The sequence below is a fragment of the Monopterus albus genome, unplaced genomic scaffold, assembly GCF_001952655.1.
Source record: "Monopterus albus unplaced genomic scaffold, M_albus_1.0 scaffold268.1, whole genome shotgun sequence".
In the NCBI taxonomy this organism is placed as follows: domain Eukaryota; kingdom Metazoa; phylum Chordata; class Actinopteri; order Synbranchiformes; family Synbranchidae; genus Monopterus; species Monopterus albus.
The window spans coordinates 83,185-104,229 of NW_018128148.1; the positions used below are offsets into that span (position 1 = coordinate 83,185).

A 21,045-nucleotide genomic window follows, 5' to 3' on the forward strand; every position below is an offset into this window, starting at 1 on the left:
GTGGGGGGGGGCGGTGGTGGGGTGTCCTTGTTCCTGACGCATAGTTTTAAAAGCCCTGAACTTGATTTAAGTTTAAGTCAAAACTGTGAATGTTTCAAACACACTGAGAAGTAGGATTGGTTTGAAACGGAACAGTTCTCTTAATGAGTCCGGGCTGCGTTCCTGTCATCAGTGCAGATGTCTGTGTGTTTTGGGTTGGGGGTTTTAAAACTGCACCGACGTCTACATTAGATTGCAAACGTTGTTTCGGTGAAGGGACTGAGTCCTCCCACCTGGTACGTCCAGCATTCTAAATGAAACTCATCCCTGTGTTGGGTTTATGGTGTCAACTTTTGTCTCTGCAGGAACACGGTGACGCCAGGCGGTAAACCCAACAAGACCAGAGTGATCTGGGGTAAGGTGACCCGAGCTCACGGTAACAGCGGGATGGTCCGAGCCAAGTTCAGCAGCAACCTGCCGGCTAAAGCTATCGGACACCGGATCAGAGTGGTGAGTCAGAGACGTGTACTAGGAGTTGGACATGAGTCAAAACAGCCATGTAGAACAAGAAACTCCAGTGAAATGCTTTGTTTCAGACAGACTCCTGTACTGCTCCTGGATCAGATCTTACCGAGTGCTGTGCTTCTGTTGCCACAGTTGACATGACTTCCTGTCTGTTTCCAGATGCTGTATCCTTCCCGAGTGTGACGAGGAGTCATGGTGTCTGCAGCTGCTGATTGTGTTTATACAAAAACAATAAAGTGATTGGTTCAAACCTGTTGCATGGGCTCATTGTTGTTTTGTTGTTTTACTGACTAGTTACTGTCCTATGCCGACAAGACACCTGATCAAATGAATGGACTTGGTCATTATAACGACTGGTAACAAACGGAGATATCTGGCCTTAAAAGGCCTTTGAATGTGAAGAACCTGCAGAAACTATGCTGCTGATCGGCTTTGTAGTCGTGTTCTACTGCAGACGACTCATATGAGAACAGATTTTAGTGTGAAGCATCAACACAAGTCGGTGAAAACGGGTGAGCTGCTGCTTTGAATCATTTAAGGTATTAATTATAAGCTTAAATTCAGTCATTTGGCTGTGTGGCCTGCCTCAGCAGCGCCATCACTAAACAAGAGCAGTGCATTCTGGGAACATGTGAAATTGTAGTGTTGCCCTGAATTCAGTCCCACAGGCACAGCTTGCTGTCAGACGTCTGCCACTGAAGATAAGTAGGTCATGGTTTTACCTTATGAAACGCTGGCGAGTTCGGTGTGGATGTGACACGAGTAGCTCGAGAGCCGTGTCGGACTTCACAGTAGGGACCATGGCAGGTTCAGACGAAATAAAAACCAGCGACGTGTTACTGGACAATCTGTGTTGGGAGCAGTGAGAGTTTGTACGTGCGCACTGGCAGCAGAAGAAATGACGCTGTTTTATGTTTATGTAACCCCATCTCCGCAGGGGTCACCTGACAGATGACAGGATCACATCTGTGTGAACAATTAAACTTTTACCCCCTCGTGTTTGGTTTTCTTGTTTATTCTGACAGGTGTGCACCTGTAGGAGTCACCTGTAGTTTCTTGGTTCAGGATATGTGTGTTGTTGAAACTTGTAGTTTCTTCAGACAGTGTAATATTCATTTGCAATAATATTCAGAATGTTTCTATAACCTTTTAGTACTTTAGGTGGTGGCTGTGGCTCATGAGGTAGGGCAGTCGTCTCCTGACCAGCAAGTTGGTGGTTCGACTCCCGGTCTCCCCGCATGCCTAAGTGTCCCTGAGCAAGACACTGAACCCCGAATTGCTCCTGGTGGCTTGACTAGCGCCGGTGCATGGCAGCTTGTCGTCATCAGTGTGTGAATGTTGTGTGTGAATGGGTGAATGGTGTATCATCTCTGTAAAGCGCTTTGGCCAGTGCAACACACTGTGAGAAAGCGCTATATAAAATACAGTCCATTTACCATTCTCTGTAGTCCAATATAACCCACCATATTTTCCTTTACTGAAAAAGCCGTTTTATCATAAAATGTACGTTCATGTTATCTTAGTTCCCACATCGTGTGAATTTATATTAAATTGTTTCATGTCATAAAGTTTTTGTTTTGTTTTGTTTTTCAAGAAAAGTATTTTCCCTTGTTACAATTTAGATATTTATTTGTTAAAATCACGGACTTGTAAAATAACGTGTTATTCTTACGTTTAAGGATCAGGGATTGCGTGCTCAAACACAAAACGAACTCACAAATGTAAAAATAATGGCTGCAGATCATAAAAATACACATCGGAAATAGTAAACGTGGAATTAATTCTATTCAAATTTGATGAATTGCTGCAGCCTGACAGTCTTGGCTCAGGACTCAGACAACGTGGAAGCACGTGAGCATTGACGTCATGAGATGGGATACAACAATGGGGATGCGGGGTCTTCGTCACGGTTGCACACCATTTCCCATGAAACCCCGCGCTGGTGCTTCTGCAGCTTCACTGGGTTGGAGCCGTTTACGGAGAACGGCGGACCTGAGGGAGGACAGGGAGGACGGAGCGGCTGCCCTCACATCGCGGATGCACACACAGACGCACACAGGTGACACAGACAGGTGAGCACGGCACCGACCAGCTGCTAGTGTGTTTTTAATTCCTGTCTGATGCTGGGAGCGCGAGGACAGCGCGTTATATAACGTTATGTGCTTTTATTCTGAAGGAGCCTCATTCTGATTATTGCATTATTCTGGAAGGTTCTTTTTATTCTGAAGGGTTTTATTGTGGCCCACCCTGTCCCAAGATTCTTTGCGTGCCGGGAGGGCAGCTGTCAAGGTTGCTAGGCGACAGGAGCGGCGCATCAGAGAAGCCCAGTCTTTTTTACTTGTCTAGTCGCTCAGCTGTACCGGAACACACCTGATTCTGGTTCTGATAGCTGGGCCTTCGTGGTGTACGACGGCTACGAAGGCCATGGGACAAACAGCTTACGTCTAGTACTACTGCAGTACTCTGCTCAGTACTGGTGTTTTTTCTTACCTTTATTGGCCAAGTATGTTGCACACAAGGAATTTGTTTCCGGTACAGAACCGTTGGCAGCCATCTGCGGCGCCAACCGATGGCTCTAACCATCGGGGGCAACAGTGTCTTGCCCATGTGGACTGCTTTACCTACTGATCCACAGTTCACCCACAGTTTGCAGTATTACTGTGTGTTTGTAGTGTTTTACAGTTGCTTTACTGGTTTGACACATAAATGTAGTATTTTTCTCATGCTGTATTATTACGTTACTGTGTACTTTAGTGTACTGTACTGTTTTTACAGTATTGCTGCATGTTTTTACAGTAGCAATCTTCCTACCAACCTTCTGTTTCTCTGTTCCCCAGATGCAGTATGTTTATAGTATTTTCATTTGCAATACTTCTGTAATATTCCTACTATTCCTCTTGGGTGGTTTTCACGCTTTCTTTGCCACGTGCTTTGTGGTACTCTAACATACTATATACTGCGGCTGCCATCTTCTACGCCACCACATCACCTGATGTGTCTGTGCTATTCAGTGCCACCTCTGTGTTTATCAGCGTTTGCAGAGTTTCACTAAAGGGGGTCAGAGGTCACAGCTCCATGTGGTCTGATAGAAGATGAGAGAACATGACTTTGGACAGAGCGAGCCAGGGTCTCTCCAACCCTCCTGCGGCGCTCTGCCAGAGTCAGAGGTCACACTGCACCAGGTGAGAGCACAGGTCACATGATACCATCTCGCCACTGGTTTCTCATTTGCTCCAACAGACTAAATCCAATATAATAAGGATATTAAAACAAAATATTCCTGAAAGCTGCACGGTGCCTGCAGGATTTACACATGACTATAAAAGTGGTCGCAGTACGTAGGGACAGAAAACTGCTCTGACACCTCGTGTTCATTTTTAATGTTTCTCACATGTTCGTGCTGGTAAAATGTGGCTATCCTCAGGCCCTGCCGTTTGTCAGCTCACTTTGTGTCAAACAGGAACACTACCAAAATAAAAGGCAGGTTGCTCCTGTAAGATGTTCAGGCCTGATGCGAGCATTGTCAGATGTCAAATTGTTCTCAATCCCCAAAGTGTTGGATGGAGCCTGAAGTGTGAGCCAGCTGTCGGCCGGCCCCTGGTTTAAATTCAGTCTGAGGTGGTGATCAGTCGGTCAGCCCATCAAATGTGAGCCTTGTTCTGTTTCAGATGACTGACAGCTGATAAAAAGAACACAAATGGGAACCGTAGAAACAGTCTGAGATTAATTCACAGGAGACAAAAGATGGTGAAAAGTGATAATAGAACAGCTGAATAAAAAAAAAAAATCATGTCTTTCTACAGAAACGGTTATTTCATGTTCAAATTAGCGAATGCTGTTTTTGCAGAAACCATCAAAGTTCAGAGTATTGGAGAAGATCAGCATTTGAGAGAAAATCAAGAGCAAATTGAAGCAGCACATCTCTGTTTATGTAATGAAGGCCCGCCCCCTGCTGCTGCACAAAGGGATCCAGCTGTCTAATTGGCTGAGCCTGAGGGGCTGAGGCACCTGATTGGCTGAGGCCATTTGAATGGATGTGATGTGTGTTAGCGTCATGAGGCAGAGAAATGTGAGCTCTGCACTGCTCACTAGCAGCTGAGAGGACTGAGCTTGCTCAGAGAGGAGGCTGAAAACGCACATCGGCCTTCCATCTCTGTGAGGACCCGACAGACATAACGCATCCCCTCACCCCTCAGCCTAAACCTGACCGTCACCATCTAATGTCTTGACCTAGACCTGATTTTAACCTGAACCTGCCCTGTGCAGGGCTGACGCTCTGTGACTCTGAGACGGGTAAAGATCGAACATGTTTTGTGACAGTGCTTCATCCCCCTGATGAAGACCCCCACCTTGTGCATGTCAGGAACCACACTTGAGAGTCTGCTCAATCTGCATGGACACAACAAAGGCTGGTGTCGACTGACAGGAAGCAGAATTAGAATAAGACAAATTAATTAAATCACTCAGGCAGGTTAGAAACTGGCAGCTGGTGAAAACATGGAGTGTCAACAGCTGAGTGTAAACTAATATATCGTTATAGATCATAGTTTTCTCTCCACTGTTCATGTACTATATCTGGCTCATGGCTTTTTGATAAAAATCTAAATAATTTGGTGCTTGTTGTAAAATCAAACACGGTGGATATGTGTGTTGTCAGGGTGCGTTTGGCTGGTGTGATGACAGATCAGCTGGTTGCCATGATAAAAAGTTGGAGGAGGGCGGAGCTAAAGATGAAAACCCAAGCAAACCAGGTGGAGACAACAGCAGGTGATACACACACACACACACACACACACACACACACACGATGGTGCTTCTGTAACTGTGAGGACCCTTGTTGACATAACGCATTGCCTGGGCCCTTAAACCTCAGGTGTCATCATCCGGTCGATAGCGCAGGTCTTTTTTCTTTTATGACCTTTCACTGGCTGACGCCTCTGGCCACCCACGCCCGCAGCAAAGGACAGCTCCTGTTGGATGACATCTGGCCTGTGTCACAGAAGGAGTGTTGCCATGACAACAGCCAGAGGTGGGTGGAGCTAATAAATTAATGAATTAAGAACATTTAAATAGGACCCCAAATTATAATCAGCTTGTTTGTGTTTAACAGCAAACATTTTAAATGTGTTTGTAGGAAATGTCTGCATGAAATGGGGGTTTATCAAACACAGCTTTACATAATAAACACCCACCCTACCCAGCTCATTATCCTCCAGCAACATCAGGCTGGAAAACCGGGAAATCAAGAAGTGTTTTTACGGAACGTACTGTGATAATTGTGTTGATGCTACATGTGAATTATTTTTACAGTAGATCAACAAAATCTAGCAACTTGTATGTATGTGGTATGAAGACAGTAAAACATAAAAGTATTTAAACACTTATTGACAGTAAAAGGTGTGTAACATAACCAAAACTCCACAGTCACAGGTTAACGAGCTAACAGGCTAACAGACTCTCTAACAGTCCCCTTTCTGAGTCTGCCACATGAGCGACTCTGTTGAGCCCTGGTCGCTTCGGTGTACAGGCTACAGTTCACATGTACAGGAAGTGTCGTGTGCTTGTCTGTATAGGGCTTAGTATACAGGACTGTAGCATTGAACACTTTCAGCAGCGAGCACATACAGCTACAGTAAGTCCCGAGAGACAAGACCTGCCCCAGGGGACAAGTCTTAACCACTGTGATGCTTCCATGTGTAAGGCTGGACTCAGGAGGACCAGTCGTGTCCCCTGTTGTGTTCCTTTCGCAGTGTTATTGTTGAATATTATGTAGTCCTGTTTTATCACTAATGTCAGAGCGTTTTACTGCTAGATCAAATTTTAGTCCTGCATCATGTGGCCCTCAGGTTGGCGTCTCTCTGGGATGAGGAGCAGAGGTCAAAGGGCAGAGAAGCGTCTCTGTGTTCGGTGGTCTGGTCTTTCTGCCGGGCTCGTCTCCTCCTCTCCATCCTCTGTCTCACTGTCACACAGCTAGCTGGATTCAGTGGGCCGGTGAGTAAGGACCAGTTAGACGGCACCAGTATGGATGACCAGAGAGACCAAATAAAACATAATAACCAGTAAAGCCAGTAATAAACCAGTGCTGTCGTCCCCCAGGCATTTGTGGTGAAGCGTCTGCTCGAGTACACCCAGCAGGAGGAGTTGGACCTGGGCTACAGTCTGCTTCTGGTGCTGGGGCTCCTCACCACAGAGCTGATCCGTTCCTGGTCTCTGGCTCTGACCTGGGCCCTGAACTACAGGACCGGATCCAGACTGAGAGGGGCCATCCTTAGTCTGGCCTTCAACAAGATCCTCCGGCTCCGCAGCGTCAGGGACAAGTCCATGGGACAGGTATGACATGTTTGTTCTGCTTTGTTTATATTTTGTTTATGGTTTTGTTATATTTGCTTTTGTTGCATAGCCATCTACCCACATCTGTACAGAGACCATCTGCACTTTACTCATCAAGTGCTTCTCATACACAACCTCATCTACTTGGCTTTGTACCTGAACTCGCCCAGTGACAATAAAGTTGAATCTAATCCAGTCTTCTCCTCAGCTGGTGAACATGTGCTCCAGTGACGGTCAGAGGATGTTTGAAGCAGCAGCAGTGGGCAGTCTGTTAGCAGGAGGCCCCCTGGTGGCTGCACTTGGTGTTGTCTACAATCTCTTTATACTGGGGCCAACCTCTCTACTTGGATCGGCTGTTTTCATCCTCTTCTACCCCACCTTGGTCAGTGCCTGTCTAACTAAGTCTGTTTGAGTCAGTAACTTATCTGAATGGTCATTTTATTATTTGGTGGATGATACAGAAAATTAGCCCATTAACTGTTAACCTGGTAAAAGCTAACAGCAATAAAGTTAAACTTACAGAAAGGTTAGATCAGTTAGCCGTAGTAGTCTGTCCTTGTAAACACAGATACAAACCAGTCAGCACTCAGAGAGAGCAGACCTCCGCCAAGGGGAACTCCGTGTCCCCATAATGCCATAACAGCAACATTCCCATGACAGTGTGACCCTCATATTACAACAGTTTAACCATGAAAACCCGCTGCTGGCATGTGGAACGACGCTGATATTATCGTTAATCTGAAAGAAATTCAAGAACAGACACCCACTTGTTGGTTTAGGGGTCAAACGTTGACATCAGTGAGCGGAACGTGGGCAGATCGATGAAGACGTCACATTTCTGAAAGTCCGTGTTCTGCTTGTTCAACAGCTGTTTGATAAACTGCTGATCCAGTCTCTGTTACTGGCTGATCGGTGCACTGCGGAGTGATCCCTCATGGCCTCTGTTCAGCTGGGAGTGTGAGAGGAGATCAGCCCCTCCCTCCTCTAAACAGAGACCCACATGGTGGAAAAGCGAAGCAGGACAGTTGGCGTCAACCTGTGAGGCTATGGCGGGCAACGTTAAGGGAAGCACAAGGTGTACCGCTCGTTAGGCTCCGACAGTGGAACTGTGGCTATAATGTGCAGCTGGAACAGCGGCGTCCTTGCTAACAGACTGCTGGGCTGTGAACAAGACGTAGCTGCCTGCTAACAGAGCCAGTGACGAGCACTCACAGCTCCAAAAACCACTGGTGGAAAGTAACTAAGTACATGTACTTAAGTACAGTTTCTGAGGTATCTGTACTTTAACTGAGTATTTTCATTTGCTGCTAATTCATACTTTGACTTCATTAAAGTTCAGAGGTAAATATTGTACTTTTTACTCCACTACATTCATCTGATGACTTTAGTTACTAGGTGATACCTGATGGGAAATTCACACAATACCCAGCAGTACCTCAAATTAGAAGCCTGGAAGGTAGTTACCATCAGCTCCACCTTTACCAGCTGCAGCATTAAAGCGATGAACACAGTAACGCATCAGTCACTATGATCCAAATTTATGATACACATGAATGTGAAATGTGCTATTCTGCAGAATGTGCACTTTTGGTACTTTAAGTTGTACCTGTAACATTTTGAATGCAGGAATTTTACTTGTAACAGAGTATTTTTATACTGTGGTACTGCTACTTTTACTTAGCTAAACAATGCGAGTGCTTCGTCCACCACTGCCAAAAATGTAGACACACATTCTAAACTGGCTTTACCTGGATAGACTGACCACATATTCTCAGTCTAAGTGGTTACTGTGTCGCCTGAAAGCATGTCACAGCTTAACAAACTGAGAACAGCTTTGAGCCTGGCTCCAAATCTCTGCCATCAGGCTCTCGCCTGGCTGTCACTGCATAGAGTAGATCTCTCCCCAGCTGTGGGCCGTGGCCTTGCTGGGCTCCTCCAGTCCCTGTGTCACACAGCGGGGTGTGCTGAGTGACAGCACTCAGTTTACATTGACAATGAATGGGCGGCTGTCGCTGGCCCAGGGATTTGTCTCCGTATGTGCTTGGAGTACTCAGCAGCACAGCTGTGCACTTTGGCCACAAGGGGGCAATTATAGAGATATTATTCAGTTAGCTGTTAACCTGCTGTAACAGTAATAGACATAAAGAGAAACGTCTATCAAAGGTACTCAGTTAGAAACAGCCTTTTACTAACACTTGTAAAGTAGACCATATATCAAGGATGGCCAGTTAGCCACAATGCTAACTGGTGTAAATAATGAACTGTAGCCAGATTAACCAGTTAAATGTAACCTGCTATAATGCTAACTGGTGTAAATGAAGAATTGTAATTAAGGTAGCCAGTTAGCTGTAGCAACATGCTAGCAGGTGAGATTAAAACATTAAGAACACATGACCAGAGTAAAAATACAAGACAGGTGACAAAGTGCACAAGTCTCAGCCTGTAGACTTTAATGTAAAATGTATTTAATGTAAAATTCTTTGTCTTCTTCAGAGAAAATCCAATAAAACCTTCTAGAGAAAACATTCTTTGTCTTCTCACATCACTCTGATCTGGAGCACAACCAGGATTCTTGGAGCTGTAGTAATGTATGTAACTCTGGACTTGTAGCTGTAATATGAAGAGATTACTTTGCTGGTGTAGACAGCTATACTGTTTACACCTCATTTTAAATGGGTGTACTGGTTTTCTGCAAAAAGACTAATTAAAATGGTGCTAAAACAAAGCCACCAACATTAAATAACTGATGTAGTATGGACTGTTCTCCCTGAGGAACAAATACGATATTTTACAAAAACAAAAACTGAGTTTCATTTGGCACCAGCTTTAGGGTTTTGTGGATGTGTCCCTTTAATTAATATACTTGTTGCATGTGGTATCAAATGTACATTTTGAACTTTCTGCCCACAGTAGAGAGGTCTGCAACGTCTGGCATTAGTCAGCTGTTAAAAACCTGATTTCTTAAAGGGTAAAGGGAGTGGAATCTTCTTTTCTCTACATGCTCCTGTGTCTGAAATGACAGCTCTGATGAAATTATCTACCTGTAGAATCTAATCCTCCCACCTGATCAGATCGATTGATCATCCATTGTATTTTCTGACCAGATGTTCAGCTCCAGACTGACGGCGTACTTCAGGAGGAAGGGCGTGGCCGTCACCGACAGACGAGTACAGAAGATGAATGAGATCCTCAGCTACATCAAGTTCATCAAGATGTTTGCCTGGGTCAAAGCCTTCTCCCAGGAAGTTCGCCGTACGTACTCACCTGACATACCCCGTCGGCCTGTCACCATGGTAACACAGGTAGACACTGATGATGAACCCTGTGTTTTCGCTCAGGTATTCGTGAGGAGGAGCGCAGGATCCTTGAGCTCACAGGTTACTTTCAGAGCATCACAGTGGGTGTGGCTCCAATAGTCGTTGTTATTGCCAGTGTGGCAACATTCACCACCCACATGTTGCTAGGATACGACCTGACAGCCGCTCAGGTGCCAAACTATGTCTTTGTGTTTTCATGTATATTTAATGTTTTAATTGTGCATTCTACATGCCCGCATGTTACAGCTAACTGGCTGGCAATATGACAACTCTTTGTACCTGTTAGCATTACAGTAGCGGGCAGCTAACTGGTCTTACTATAGGTCTTTCTTTAGGCCTGATAGAATTATAGCAGGTTGCTGATTAGCCGCTTTTGATGGTTTCTCGTCACACATTAGTCAGATGCTCATATACTTAGTACCTATGATCACAGCAGCAAGATGTCTCACAACTCTGCCGATGTTCTTATAAAATCCTTTATTCATTTCCAGCACTAAACGCTGAAACGGTTGTTTCTGCAGGACCTGGGGCCTCATTTATAAAACTGTGCGTAAGAGTCATACAAACGTTTACGTGCACACAGAACACAGGAATGGTATATACCAATCAATGATCACATTTATAAAACTACACTTCCACACTGTTTCCCTTTATAAATCACAATCATGTTGAGAATGTTCGCAGCTTGGTGAGCTGCGTATTCTGCCCAAAACACAGTTAACCATATACAGTCAATGCAAACACTCATGCATACTGAAATACGCATTCTTCCTGTGGAGACTGGAGGCAGCTCTACAAAGAAAACAGTCTGAGATCGCTGCAGAAGCTGTCAATACAACAAACAAGATAATACCCAGATTAAGCAAAGGCATGAAGGTGGATGCCTTCATCACTTTGCTGGACACTGTCAGAGTGTGGAGACACGGGAACACCAAAGCTTGCTGCTTCCTATGTGTTTAATATGTAATGGCTCTAGACAACTACACAGCTGATCACACTGTCGGCATCTAAAAACAACAACAACAACAAACTGGGTATATCCCCACAGCACCCACAAGGCAGGGGGGCCCCTCAGTCCAAGGGTCCCGCCTTCTAACAGTTATGATAACAATCCATCTGTATAAATTTTTTAAAATTATGTATATAGACGTCACTGATTGCATCTTCACGGCCAATTTAGAGGTGAAAATAAAATAAGCATTATTTACTGATTCATATTTTTCTTTTAGATGTAGGCTGTCAGAGACCTTTGGGCCGACTGACATAAAAGGCAACATAAGCGCACTGAGGGCGAGGGACTCGGACACAGCATGGAAAATGTGGTTTGTCCCCCACACAGTGACACAGGGAAACTGCCAGCACTGTTTCAGAAAGTCTCCAAAAATAGAATATAAAATAGAGATTTTGCATGCAAGCAAATAGCTAAAGGCCTATTGGCAGCAGTGTAGCTACCAGTGATTCTGAGAGCCTGGCTTCACTCAGGGCAGAGTTTCACAGTCATAAAGAAACTGCCCAGATCGTGAAATGTGCTATAGGCGCACCAAAAGACATTTTGAATGCGGAGGTGCATTTCAAACTCTCAGTATTTACGTAGCAGACTGTGTAAATTATACACTGACATGCGCTAGCATGTAAGAGATGGCATGGAGGTTCGGATGTTTATACGTTTTAGAACTTTTATCGAATTTAGACAAGGACATGCAGCGGATTGTCCAGAACAAATGCTACCATTACTATCAAAGAAATGTAGCATGGCCAAGTTAAGTTAAAGTATCTCCACTCGGTCAAGTGTATCCCATATAGCCACGGCCATGAAGCCGCTTCTCACTCTACCTGTGACTGTAGCGCTGAAGCCTCCTTCTCAGAACTGATGTAAATGTTGTAAAGATGTAAATGGTTAAGATTTGGATCGGTCTCTTTTAAAACAGAGAGGTGCTTATGGAGTAATGAGTGCCCTACACAACGTAACACAGCTGCCTGGATGTGTTTCACACTGTGGACATGTGATTACTGTTTTGACGTGGAGAGAAATTAAACCAACAAGAAGGATCAATATCAGTTCACTGCTTCACCATCTGTGTCGCCAGTTTCCCTCATGTCCAAAATACACACAGTGACAGGTGAGAGTTTACGTACAGGTGCGCACATAAATTTGTTCTTATAAATCCCGACTTTTCCGCTGAAAGTCTCGTACGCAGCGTTTATAAACGAGGCCCCTGGTCTCTGTGTTCAGCTCTGCATCGCAGCATCTTCTTTATCTCTTTATGTAGGCGTGTTTAAGAGCTGACCCTCTCTGGACTTCCTCTTGGATGCTAACAAAGTTTGTTTTCCATCCATGTCTTCAGGCCTTCACTGTGGTGACGGTGTTTAACGCCATGACCTTTGCCCTGAAGGTCACTCCGTTTTCTGTCAAGTCTCTGTCTGAAGCTTCAGTGGCCATGCAGAGATTCAAGGTCTGACTTCTGACTATGTACACGCCTCAGCATCCAACTCTATAGCTGCACACCCAAATAGCTACACCCTTACAGGAGATACCCATGCACCTTCCCACCTACACATTTACCTGTACCTACCCGCCTACCTATTGTACCTGACCTTTTTCTTACCTACATATTTCTGCCTACCAACCTACTGTCCCACCCTTCTTTCCTGCCTTCCTTTATGTCTACCTAGTTTTGTCCTGCCGACCTAGCTACATTTCTACCTACCTCTTCCCCACCTAACCATTGTACACTTTTACACACGTTACTTACACACTTTCATTGGTCCAGTTTGTTGTGTTCGGAGGTTGGACGGTCCATCTAATCCCTAGCTGTGGGACACACAGTTGGTTGAAATGGATGAATGGACTGTTTGGTTATGGTTAGGAATGAGTGAGCAGAAATGAAACAAAGCCAACTTGTTTGGACAGTTTGATCTGAGGAAACTTCAGCCAACATGTAATCCCAGTCAAATTCAAGGGCCCTTTCACCAGTTTGATCTGGATCGACCTCTGTCTCTTCAGAGTCTCTTCCTGTTGCCAGAGGTTGACAGTGTCCGGGCGTTACCTGGTGATCCTCAGGTTGCTGTGGAGATGTGTGGGGCCAGTTTGGCATGGGAGGGGGGCGGACAGAGCGCTCAGGCTAGTCCATGTGTCCGAACAGCCAACAGACTCCAACACAAGGACAGGTAAACTGGCTCTTACTACATCTATGTTGAATTATACAGTCATTCTCTCTACAGTCTCATGTAAAAGTTTAGGCACCCCTTGATAAATAACAGATTTTGGTGATTTTTTATTTGAACAGATGTTAACACAGTTTCTCTTGGAAATGGAAAAAATGCACAATATTTTCTGCAAACAGTGATGCATAGTTACTTCTTATGCCATAAATTGAACAAAAATAAAAAATAAAAACATGATTATGGCATGGTGCAAAAGTTTGGGCACCCTACACAATCAGTACTTAGTAACACCTCCTCTGGCAGATATCACAGCTTGCAAACGCTTTTCATAGCCAGCTAAAAGTCTTTCAATTCTTGTACGTGGGATCTTCTCCCATTCTTCCTTGCAAAAGGCTTCTAGTTCTGTAATATTCTGTGGTCGTCTTGCATGCACAGCTCTTTTAAGATCTACCCACAAATTTCCAATGATGTTTAAATCAGGGGACTGTGATGGCCATTCCAAAACCTTCAGCCTGCGTCTCTTGAGGTATTCCATAGTGGATTTCGAGGTATGTTTAGGATCATTGTCCTGTTGTAGAAGCCATCCTCTTTTCAGCTTCAGCTTTTTTACAGATGGTGTGATGTTTGCTTCCAGAATTTGCTGGTATTTAGTGGAATCCATTCGTCCCTCCACCCGTGCAATGTTTCCTGTGCCACTGGCTGCAACACAACCCCAGAGCATGATAGATCCACCCCCATGCTTAATAGTTGGCAAGGTGTTCTTTTCATGAAATGCTGCTCCTTTTTTCTCCAAACATGCCTTTGCTGATTGTGTCCAAAGAGTTCTATTTTAACTTCATCAGTCCACAGCACTTGTTTCCAAAACGCATCGGGCTTCTGTAGATGTCCTGTTGCATACTTCAGACGTTGGATTTTATGATGGGGACGCAGATAAGGTTTTCTTCTGCTGACTCTTCCATGAAGGCCTTGTCTGTGCAAGCATCGCTGCACAGTGGAACGGTGCACCACCACTCCTGAGTCTGCTAAATCTTCCTGCAGGTTTTTTGCAGTCAAATGGGGGTTTTGATTTGTCTTTCTGACCAGCATACGAGCAGTTCTGTCCGAGAGTTTTCTTGGTCTTCCAGATCTCATCTTGACCTCCACAGTTCCCCTGATCTGCCATCTCTTAATTACATTTCTTACTGTGGAAACTGCAAGCTGACAACGCTTTGCTATCTTCTTGTAGCCTTCTCCTGCATTGTGGGCATCAATAACTTTCATTTTCAGGGTCTTACACAGCTGCTTAGAGGAACCCATGGTTGCTGGGTGTCCGCAAGTGTGTGCACAAGGTTTGAAGAGTCAAAGTATTTGTACAGCTTTGAAATTGGCATTTACCAATGACAGCTGTTGCTGTGCATCAGATCTAACGAGCTGATTAAGGTCTGAAACCTTGTGAGAGACTTTGAGACTCTGGAACTCTTAGGGTGCCCAAACTTTTGCACCATGCCATAATAATGTTTGCCCTCACCTATGGTCATGAGGTTTGGGAAGTGGCTGAAAGAAGGAAATCACAAATACAAGTGGGGGTGGGGCAGACTGGAGATTCTGCTACTTGAAGTAAAAGTTCAAGTTTAAACAGTTCACTTGTATTCCAGAAGATGAAGATGCAGGCAGCATAAGAGTAGAATGGCGAGGGGCGGAGTCAGCATGCAGGTGGAAGTTGATAACAAGTGAAAACACCAGGTGATCAAAACAAAAGCCACAAATGGGCAGGATACAAAATGAGAAATCACGGAGCGGGGGGGTTGACAAGAGAAGGTGGGCTGGTACTGATACTAGGGGGCTAATGACGAAAAGGGGGGCAGGTGCACAGGTGAGTGCGGGGAACCAGGTAAAGTGAAAACATTCAAATCAGCTTTTTCTGCCAAAATCCCCCTTTTAAAACTTATGGAATTAAGTTAGAAACCAGAATCTAGGCCTGGTTCCAGAGCTCTGAATCACTGCCCACATCTGTGTTCTGATCTGTCATTCAGAAGTGAAGCAGAATGTCACTTGGGCTGCTGGTTACTGTGGTAATAAACAATAAACAGTTCCTAAAGTGTAACACGAGCTAATCTGCGTGTGATGATGTTCAGGTGCAGAGACAGAGCTGCTGCTCTTCAGGAAGAGGAGGAGGAGGAGCAGGAGGAGGTGACTGGGTCCTTGTTGAGAAGAGGACGAGATGTAGCTTCAAGCCCAGAGGAACAAGAGGATGGGGAGGATGAGACCTGTCCTCCCCTCCTGTCTGTCCCTCCTGTCTCCCCACGCCTTCAGAGCACTTTGCATTGCATCAGCCTGAGCATCCAGCAGGTAGACCCACGGTTCAGGCCCAGTCCCTGCAGCACAATGAGAGTAAACATATTAACATACAATATTGCTCCTAGTCTTAATACCTGACTGACTGTCTGTGTGACTGTTCAGGGGAAGCTGGTCGGTGTCTGTGGCAGTGTCGGCAGTGGGAAAACCTCCCTGATCTCCGCCATCTTAGGACAGGTGACATGATCTTGACTTCTGATGGACAACAACCTGTAATTTCACTTTCTACTTCTACAGCCCTACTACATCCCCTGCCCCTAGAGTGAATGGTATTGATTACTGAATGGTGTATTGACAGATGACGGTGCTGGAAGGTAATGTTGCTGTCAGAGGAAGGCTGGCTTACGTTGCTCAGCAGGCCTGGATCCTGAATGCAACACTAAGAGACAACATCCTATTTGGACAGGAGTACCACGAGGACAGGTGAGGTGTCCACCTGGGCTGCGTCCACATCCCAGCTTGAAGTTTCCCAGACCTGGTGTGTCCACAGCAGTGTGAACAGACCAGGTGGCTTCAGACTAGATCTGGGCCACTTGCGTATGTGCTCCTAGACCCAATTCCTCTCTGACCTCTGACTGTGCAGCGCCGTCCGAACAGTCAGATCAGAATCCATGTGGTTGTTTTAACGTCTCCTCTGCACATACGGCCTGTCGTCATCATTCGGCGTCGGCCCTTCACAGACCGGTCGGTAATAATAAACATGGAGGAGAGCGACGACAGCGACGGGGTCAGTGGAGAGACCAGGACGTTTCATATGTGGTGGGCGTTTATGGAGAAGCTTCTGATCAGGAGAAACTGGGAGGAACATATCGTAACCCAGTGGTTTGGGAGGAAACTGGGCCGTGTGACCACCTGGTTGTTATTCTTGTGTGCACGTGGCTCACATTTCAGTTACATCTGTGCATGTGTGGCAGTTTAGGAGCTCAGCGGTGTTCACACCGGAGCCAGGTACGCGGCGCTGACACACACGGAGGGGAAGCAGTGACACACACAGATCAGATCTGACTGAAACAGCATAACTGTGATGTGGACGCAGCCCTCGAGGACAGGTGTGCACACTGGTCTGGTCTGGGACATGCTCCCACCCCTAGACCGACTAAGTGACTGGTGTTTTTGTCTGTCAGGTATCAGTCTGTGCTGAGCTCCTGCTGTCTGAGACCAGACCTCGCCCTGCTGCCCAACGCAGACCTCACAGAGGTGACATCACTTCCTGTTTGTACCTTAGTGTAGACAGTGCTCTGTAGGTAGAGGTAGGGGCCTACACACCAGTGCCGTCACTTCTACATGTTGCTCTTTTACAAAATGCGTTTTGCCCGTGCTCTTGGTATGTTTGTGCCCTGTGCAGCAAAGATGGGAGGAGAGGCACAGCGAGATGGAAGTACCATGAAAATCACATAGCACAACATGAGGTGAGGTGTTGATATTTTACTGACCAATGAGAAGAGACATTCAAGGAAAAGATCTGTTTTCAGCAAAGAGTCCACAAGGAGGCAAAACCCAGCCAGAATGATGTAGTGCTGTTGATGATGCTTCTACTGCTACTGTTAGCGAGCAGGGTCAGACACACTCCAGTTGTCTTTGATCGAAGGTATATTAGTTTAGATGAGGTGCAAAGCTCGGTGTTGAACTCACTTATTCCTTTTTCCACTGCAGGAACTTACCAACCTGTAACCGGGTTCTCCCTGAACATCGCCGTTTTAAAGGTGTATTAACTAAGATTTTGCACTCTGCCTGATAAATCCAGTGAAAACGCTAGGTAGAGTAGGTAGACTGGTTTTAAGACATGAGACATGCATACAGTGCTAAAACCAAACAGCAAGGCATGAAGGATAAAGTAAGAATAAAGGAGGTCACAAAAACAGTTGTCACGGTCAACTCCAGATAAAACAAGTACATAAAGAATCAATCACCGGTGAGTTTACAGAATTCAGTCTATCAGATGTCTGGAGCACAAAACCTGAAGCTGAAGACCACCTGAACCCCTTGAACACAGACCAAAGTTAGTTCCAGGAACTCGTTCCTAAGTGAGCGGAGAGCAGTGGAACAGAAGCAGTACCACAGAATTGGCTGCGTGTTACGTAATGCTTGGATATGTTCCAGCAGTGGAAACAGCTCATTCTTCATTAACATTACACCTTGTTGTGATCCAGAGATTCTGAGCTCATAAATCCACAAACCCTGCTCCTCAGTCTGTCTCCACCTCATACACACATCTGAGAATCAACCACAGAAGGCCAGGGGCAAGGCCAGCTCAGTAGCACTGCCAGCTGGTTCGTTACCACTCTGAGAAGTAGCATGGATGCCTGAAAATACCTTTTACCGTCTGGAGACAGAACCATTTTTGGCCCACTTAGATCAGACTACCTCAGAATCTTCAGTATGACATAATAAGAACGGGCAGCGTCACCGTTCCAAACCAGGAGTGGTCGTCTGCCTCAGGTCTTTACTCTGGAAAACAGCATTCAGAGTTTGTGTTTGCGTTACCGACAGGATTCAGACTGTTGGTACATGAATGTGTGATCAGCTCAGCCAAACTGCAGCTTTTTGAAGAATCCCGTATATCCGTTCCATCAGATCGGAGAACGTGGTGCCAACCTGAGTGGCGGGCAACGCCAGCGAATCAGCTTGGCCCGTGCCCTCTACAGTGACCGGGACATGTACATCCTAGATGACCCGCTCAGCGCCCTCGATGCCCACGTGGCCAACCATATCTTCCACAACGCCATCAGGAAGCAGCTTCACCACAAGACCGTCATTTTTATCACCCACCAGCTGCAGGTAAGCCTCCTGACAGATACAGGAACACTTCACTTGTTACCATGGAGATAACCTGCATCTGTGTGCAGTATCTGGTGGACTGTGATGATGTCATCCTGATGAGGGAGGGGAGTATAGTGGAGCAGGGTAACCATGACAACCTGATGAAACTGAATGGAGACTACGCGGCTATGTTCAACCACTTTCAGCTGGGAGACACGCCGTACATTGAGGTACCTGTCCGTGTGGTTTTACAAACTGTACAGTACTGTCTGTCTATCTGACTGTCTGACCGTCTGATTCAGGCTCCCAGCAGGAAGAACGGCGGCTCTCAGAGGAAAGCAGCAGACAGTAAACCAGGATCAGTGAAGAAGAACGTGCAGGTTATCAAGGACAACGGTGAGATACAATGCCCCGAAACCTGACCCTTTTCTGTTCTGTTCTGTTGTACTCTTGTTTTTTCACTCTATTTGGTCATGTGATATTAAAGGGGAGGAGCAGCAATGTGGAGGTGTGGCCTGGCCTGTGTTTCAGCTTTACATGGCAGCGTGTGGTGGCTTGGCCTCCTGTCTGCTGATCCTGGTTCTGTTTGTTTTGAATGTGGGGAGCTCCGCCTTCTGCCAGTGGTGGCTCAGCTACTGGATCAACCAGGGCAGCGGGGTGAGATGCTGCTCCTCATCACCTCCTGCAGATCGCTCTGCTCCTCTCATAAGCTCTCCTCCTGCCTCCATACCTCTGCTCTGTCTTCACCCTTCTCCTCCTCTTCTTTCTGATTTCTCTTTGTCCCTGGTGTTCCAGAACATCACAGCGACCCACAGAAACAGCTCAGCAGTGAGTGTCAGCATGAAGGACAATCCCATGATGCAACACTACGCCACCATCTACACCGCCTCCATGGGAATCATGCTGTTCTTCAAACTCATCAGAGGCATCGCCTTCGTCAAGGTCAGGACACCAAACAGCTGGTGTTTCATCAGGACGACAAGATCCGGATCTGACTGTACATGTTGGTGCTCCCAGGCCTCTACAGATGTTTTTCAGTCTTAACATGTACATGGTTAGGTGTTAGGTTAGCGCTCTGAGGTGACAATAGAGGAAATGGTTTCATGGCTCGAGTCCTGTAACTTTGTGTATCAGCAGCGGTTGAACAGCAGTGTTACGCAGTGGAGCGTCTTACCTCACACATGGTCTTTGGCTGAGTGCAGACACCGGCTAGGGAGATGCTTTCACCCGACAAGAGACACGTTTCATTTTGGCCAGACATTCCTCATAGAATTAACATTAATTAGCAACAGCAGGACCGGATGTTATTAAAGACAGCAGGCTGAGAGGATGAAACAGTTCAGTAAAGACAGGACTGTATTTTGACTCACTCTATTTTAGCAGACACAGATTTGATACAAGATTTTGGACATCAGAATGACAAGTCTGCATGTCTAGTAAATCTGACAAGCTGCAGACCCTCAGTGACATCAGTGCTGAATCTGGCTGGTTCTCTGCAGGGAACACTGCGAGCCTCCTCAAAACTGCACGACGAGCTCTTCCACAAGATCCTCCGCTGCACCATGAAGTTCTTTGACACTACACCCATGGGACAAATCCTCAACCGCTTCTCTAAGGACATGGATGAAGGTAAAAGACAGGACTGTGTCACTGAGATGCTGTCGGGAAGTTGTTAGATACCTGGACCATAATTTCTTCTTCTGTATTTCCCCCAGTCGACACCCGTCTGCCTCTCCAGGCTGAGATGTTCATCCAGAATGTGATCCTGGTCTTCTTCTGCCTTGGCGTCATCGGCTGTGTTTTTCCGTGGTTCCTGGTGGCTGTGGGTCCTCTGTTCTTGCTCTTTGCAGCTCTCCACAGCGTCTCCAGGGTTTTCATCCGGGAACTGAAGCGTTTGGACAACGTGACGATGTCGCCCGTTATGTCCCACATCACCTCCAGCATCCAGGGCCTGACCACGCTGCAAGCCTATGACAGGGGCCAGGACTTTCTCAACAGGTCAGGGTTGGAGCCATAAAATGTGCAGAGTAGATTTAAGATTCAAGATTTTTATTCACCATTTATGCATAAACGGACAGTTTAGGCACATAGGAATTCTTGTGCAGGGCTTTCTTGGAGTCAAGTAGAGTTAAAAGCCAGAAGGAGAACTCCTCGTCTGAAAATAAAGTTACGTAAGAATAACATAGTATAAAATGTGAATACAAAAATAAGATGATAGATAAGATGGTGAATTTCAAATATTGCACATAGTATTTCACATGGTGTAATTGTATATGGTCTTCTACTTAGTAGGGTAACCAGGGTTATTGCACATGTTTTCCACGTTGTGTATTTGCCATCAGTCTTACTGTGGCAGGGAAAAAGCTGTTGTAAAGTCTAGTTCTGTGTGTGATGATACTGTCCGCCCTGCTGTGCCCGAGGCTGTAGGTGCAGTTTTTGTGTCTGAGCAGAGAGTGAGCTGGGTGGAGTGGATCCCTGAGTATGTTCTCTGCCCTTTTACCACAGTGCTGTGTGTACAGTGTGTCCATAGCAGGCAGTTCAGTCCCAGTGATTGTCTCTGCAGTCTCTGCCTGTGTGGTGTTACCATACCAGACTGTGATGCCAGTGGTGAGGATGCTCTCTACCAGTCCTCTAT

At 45.9% G+C, this 21,045-nt stretch overlaps 2 protein-coding genes across 3 annotated transcripts in view; both read left to right on the plus strand.

Moving 5' to 3' along the window:
- Window positions 1–760, plus strand: part of rpl35a (ribosomal protein L35a) — a 5,656-nt gene extending 4,896 nt beyond the window's left edge. The window contains exons 4-5 of the mRNA XM_020621850.1: window positions 345–489; window positions 664–760. Coding sequence (XP_020477506.1) covers window positions 345–489; window positions 664–687 — 169 coding nt within the window. The 3' untranslated portion in view covers window positions 688–760. The remainder of the gene's footprint in view (window positions 1–344; window positions 490–663) is intronic.
- A 1,633-nt stretch (window positions 761–2,393) lies between these two features.
- abcc5 (ATP-binding cassette, sub-family C (CFTR/MRP), member 5) overlaps window positions 2,394–21,045 on the plus strand; it is a 23,185-nt gene continuing 4,533 nt past the window's right edge. The window contains exons 1-22 of one of the 2 annotated variants that reach the window (XM_020621837.1): window positions 2,394–2,576; window positions 3,537–3,686; window positions 5,162–5,271; window positions 5,378–5,533; window positions 6,351–6,495; window positions 6,601–6,834; window positions 7,043–7,216; window positions 9,939–10,086; window positions 10,173–10,321; window positions 12,497–12,604; window positions 13,156–13,319; window positions 15,431–15,644; window positions 15,756–15,827; window positions 15,949–16,073; window positions 16,775–16,847; window positions 18,225–18,428; window positions 18,497–18,640; window positions 18,713–18,806; window positions 18,898–19,067; window positions 19,206–19,352; window positions 19,910–20,039; window positions 20,126–20,408. In XM_020621837.1, the coding sequence (XP_020477493.1) occupies window positions 3,597–3,686; window positions 5,162–5,271; window positions 5,378–5,533; window positions 6,351–6,495; window positions 6,601–6,834; window positions 7,043–7,216; window positions 9,939–10,086; window positions 10,173–10,321; window positions 12,497–12,604; window positions 13,156–13,319; window positions 15,431–15,644; window positions 15,756–15,827; window positions 15,949–16,073; window positions 16,775–16,847; window positions 18,225–18,428; window positions 18,497–18,640; window positions 18,713–18,806; window positions 18,898–19,067; window positions 19,206–19,352; window positions 19,910–20,039; window positions 20,126–20,408 (3,134 nt within the window). In that variant the 5' untranslated portion in view covers window positions 2,394–2,576; window positions 3,537–3,596. Of the gene's footprint in view, window positions 2,577–3,536; window positions 3,687–5,161; window positions 5,272–5,377; window positions 5,534–6,350; window positions 6,496–6,600; window positions 6,835–7,042; window positions 7,217–9,938; window positions 10,137–10,172; window positions 10,322–12,496; window positions 12,605–13,155; window positions 13,320–15,430; window positions 15,645–15,755; window positions 15,828–15,948; window positions 16,074–16,774; window positions 16,848–18,224; window positions 18,429–18,496; window positions 18,641–18,712; window positions 18,807–18,897; window positions 19,068–19,205; window positions 19,353–19,909; window positions 20,040–20,125; window positions 20,409–21,045 lie in introns of both variants that reach the window. The other variant, XM_020621838.1, reaches the window with a different exon arrangement.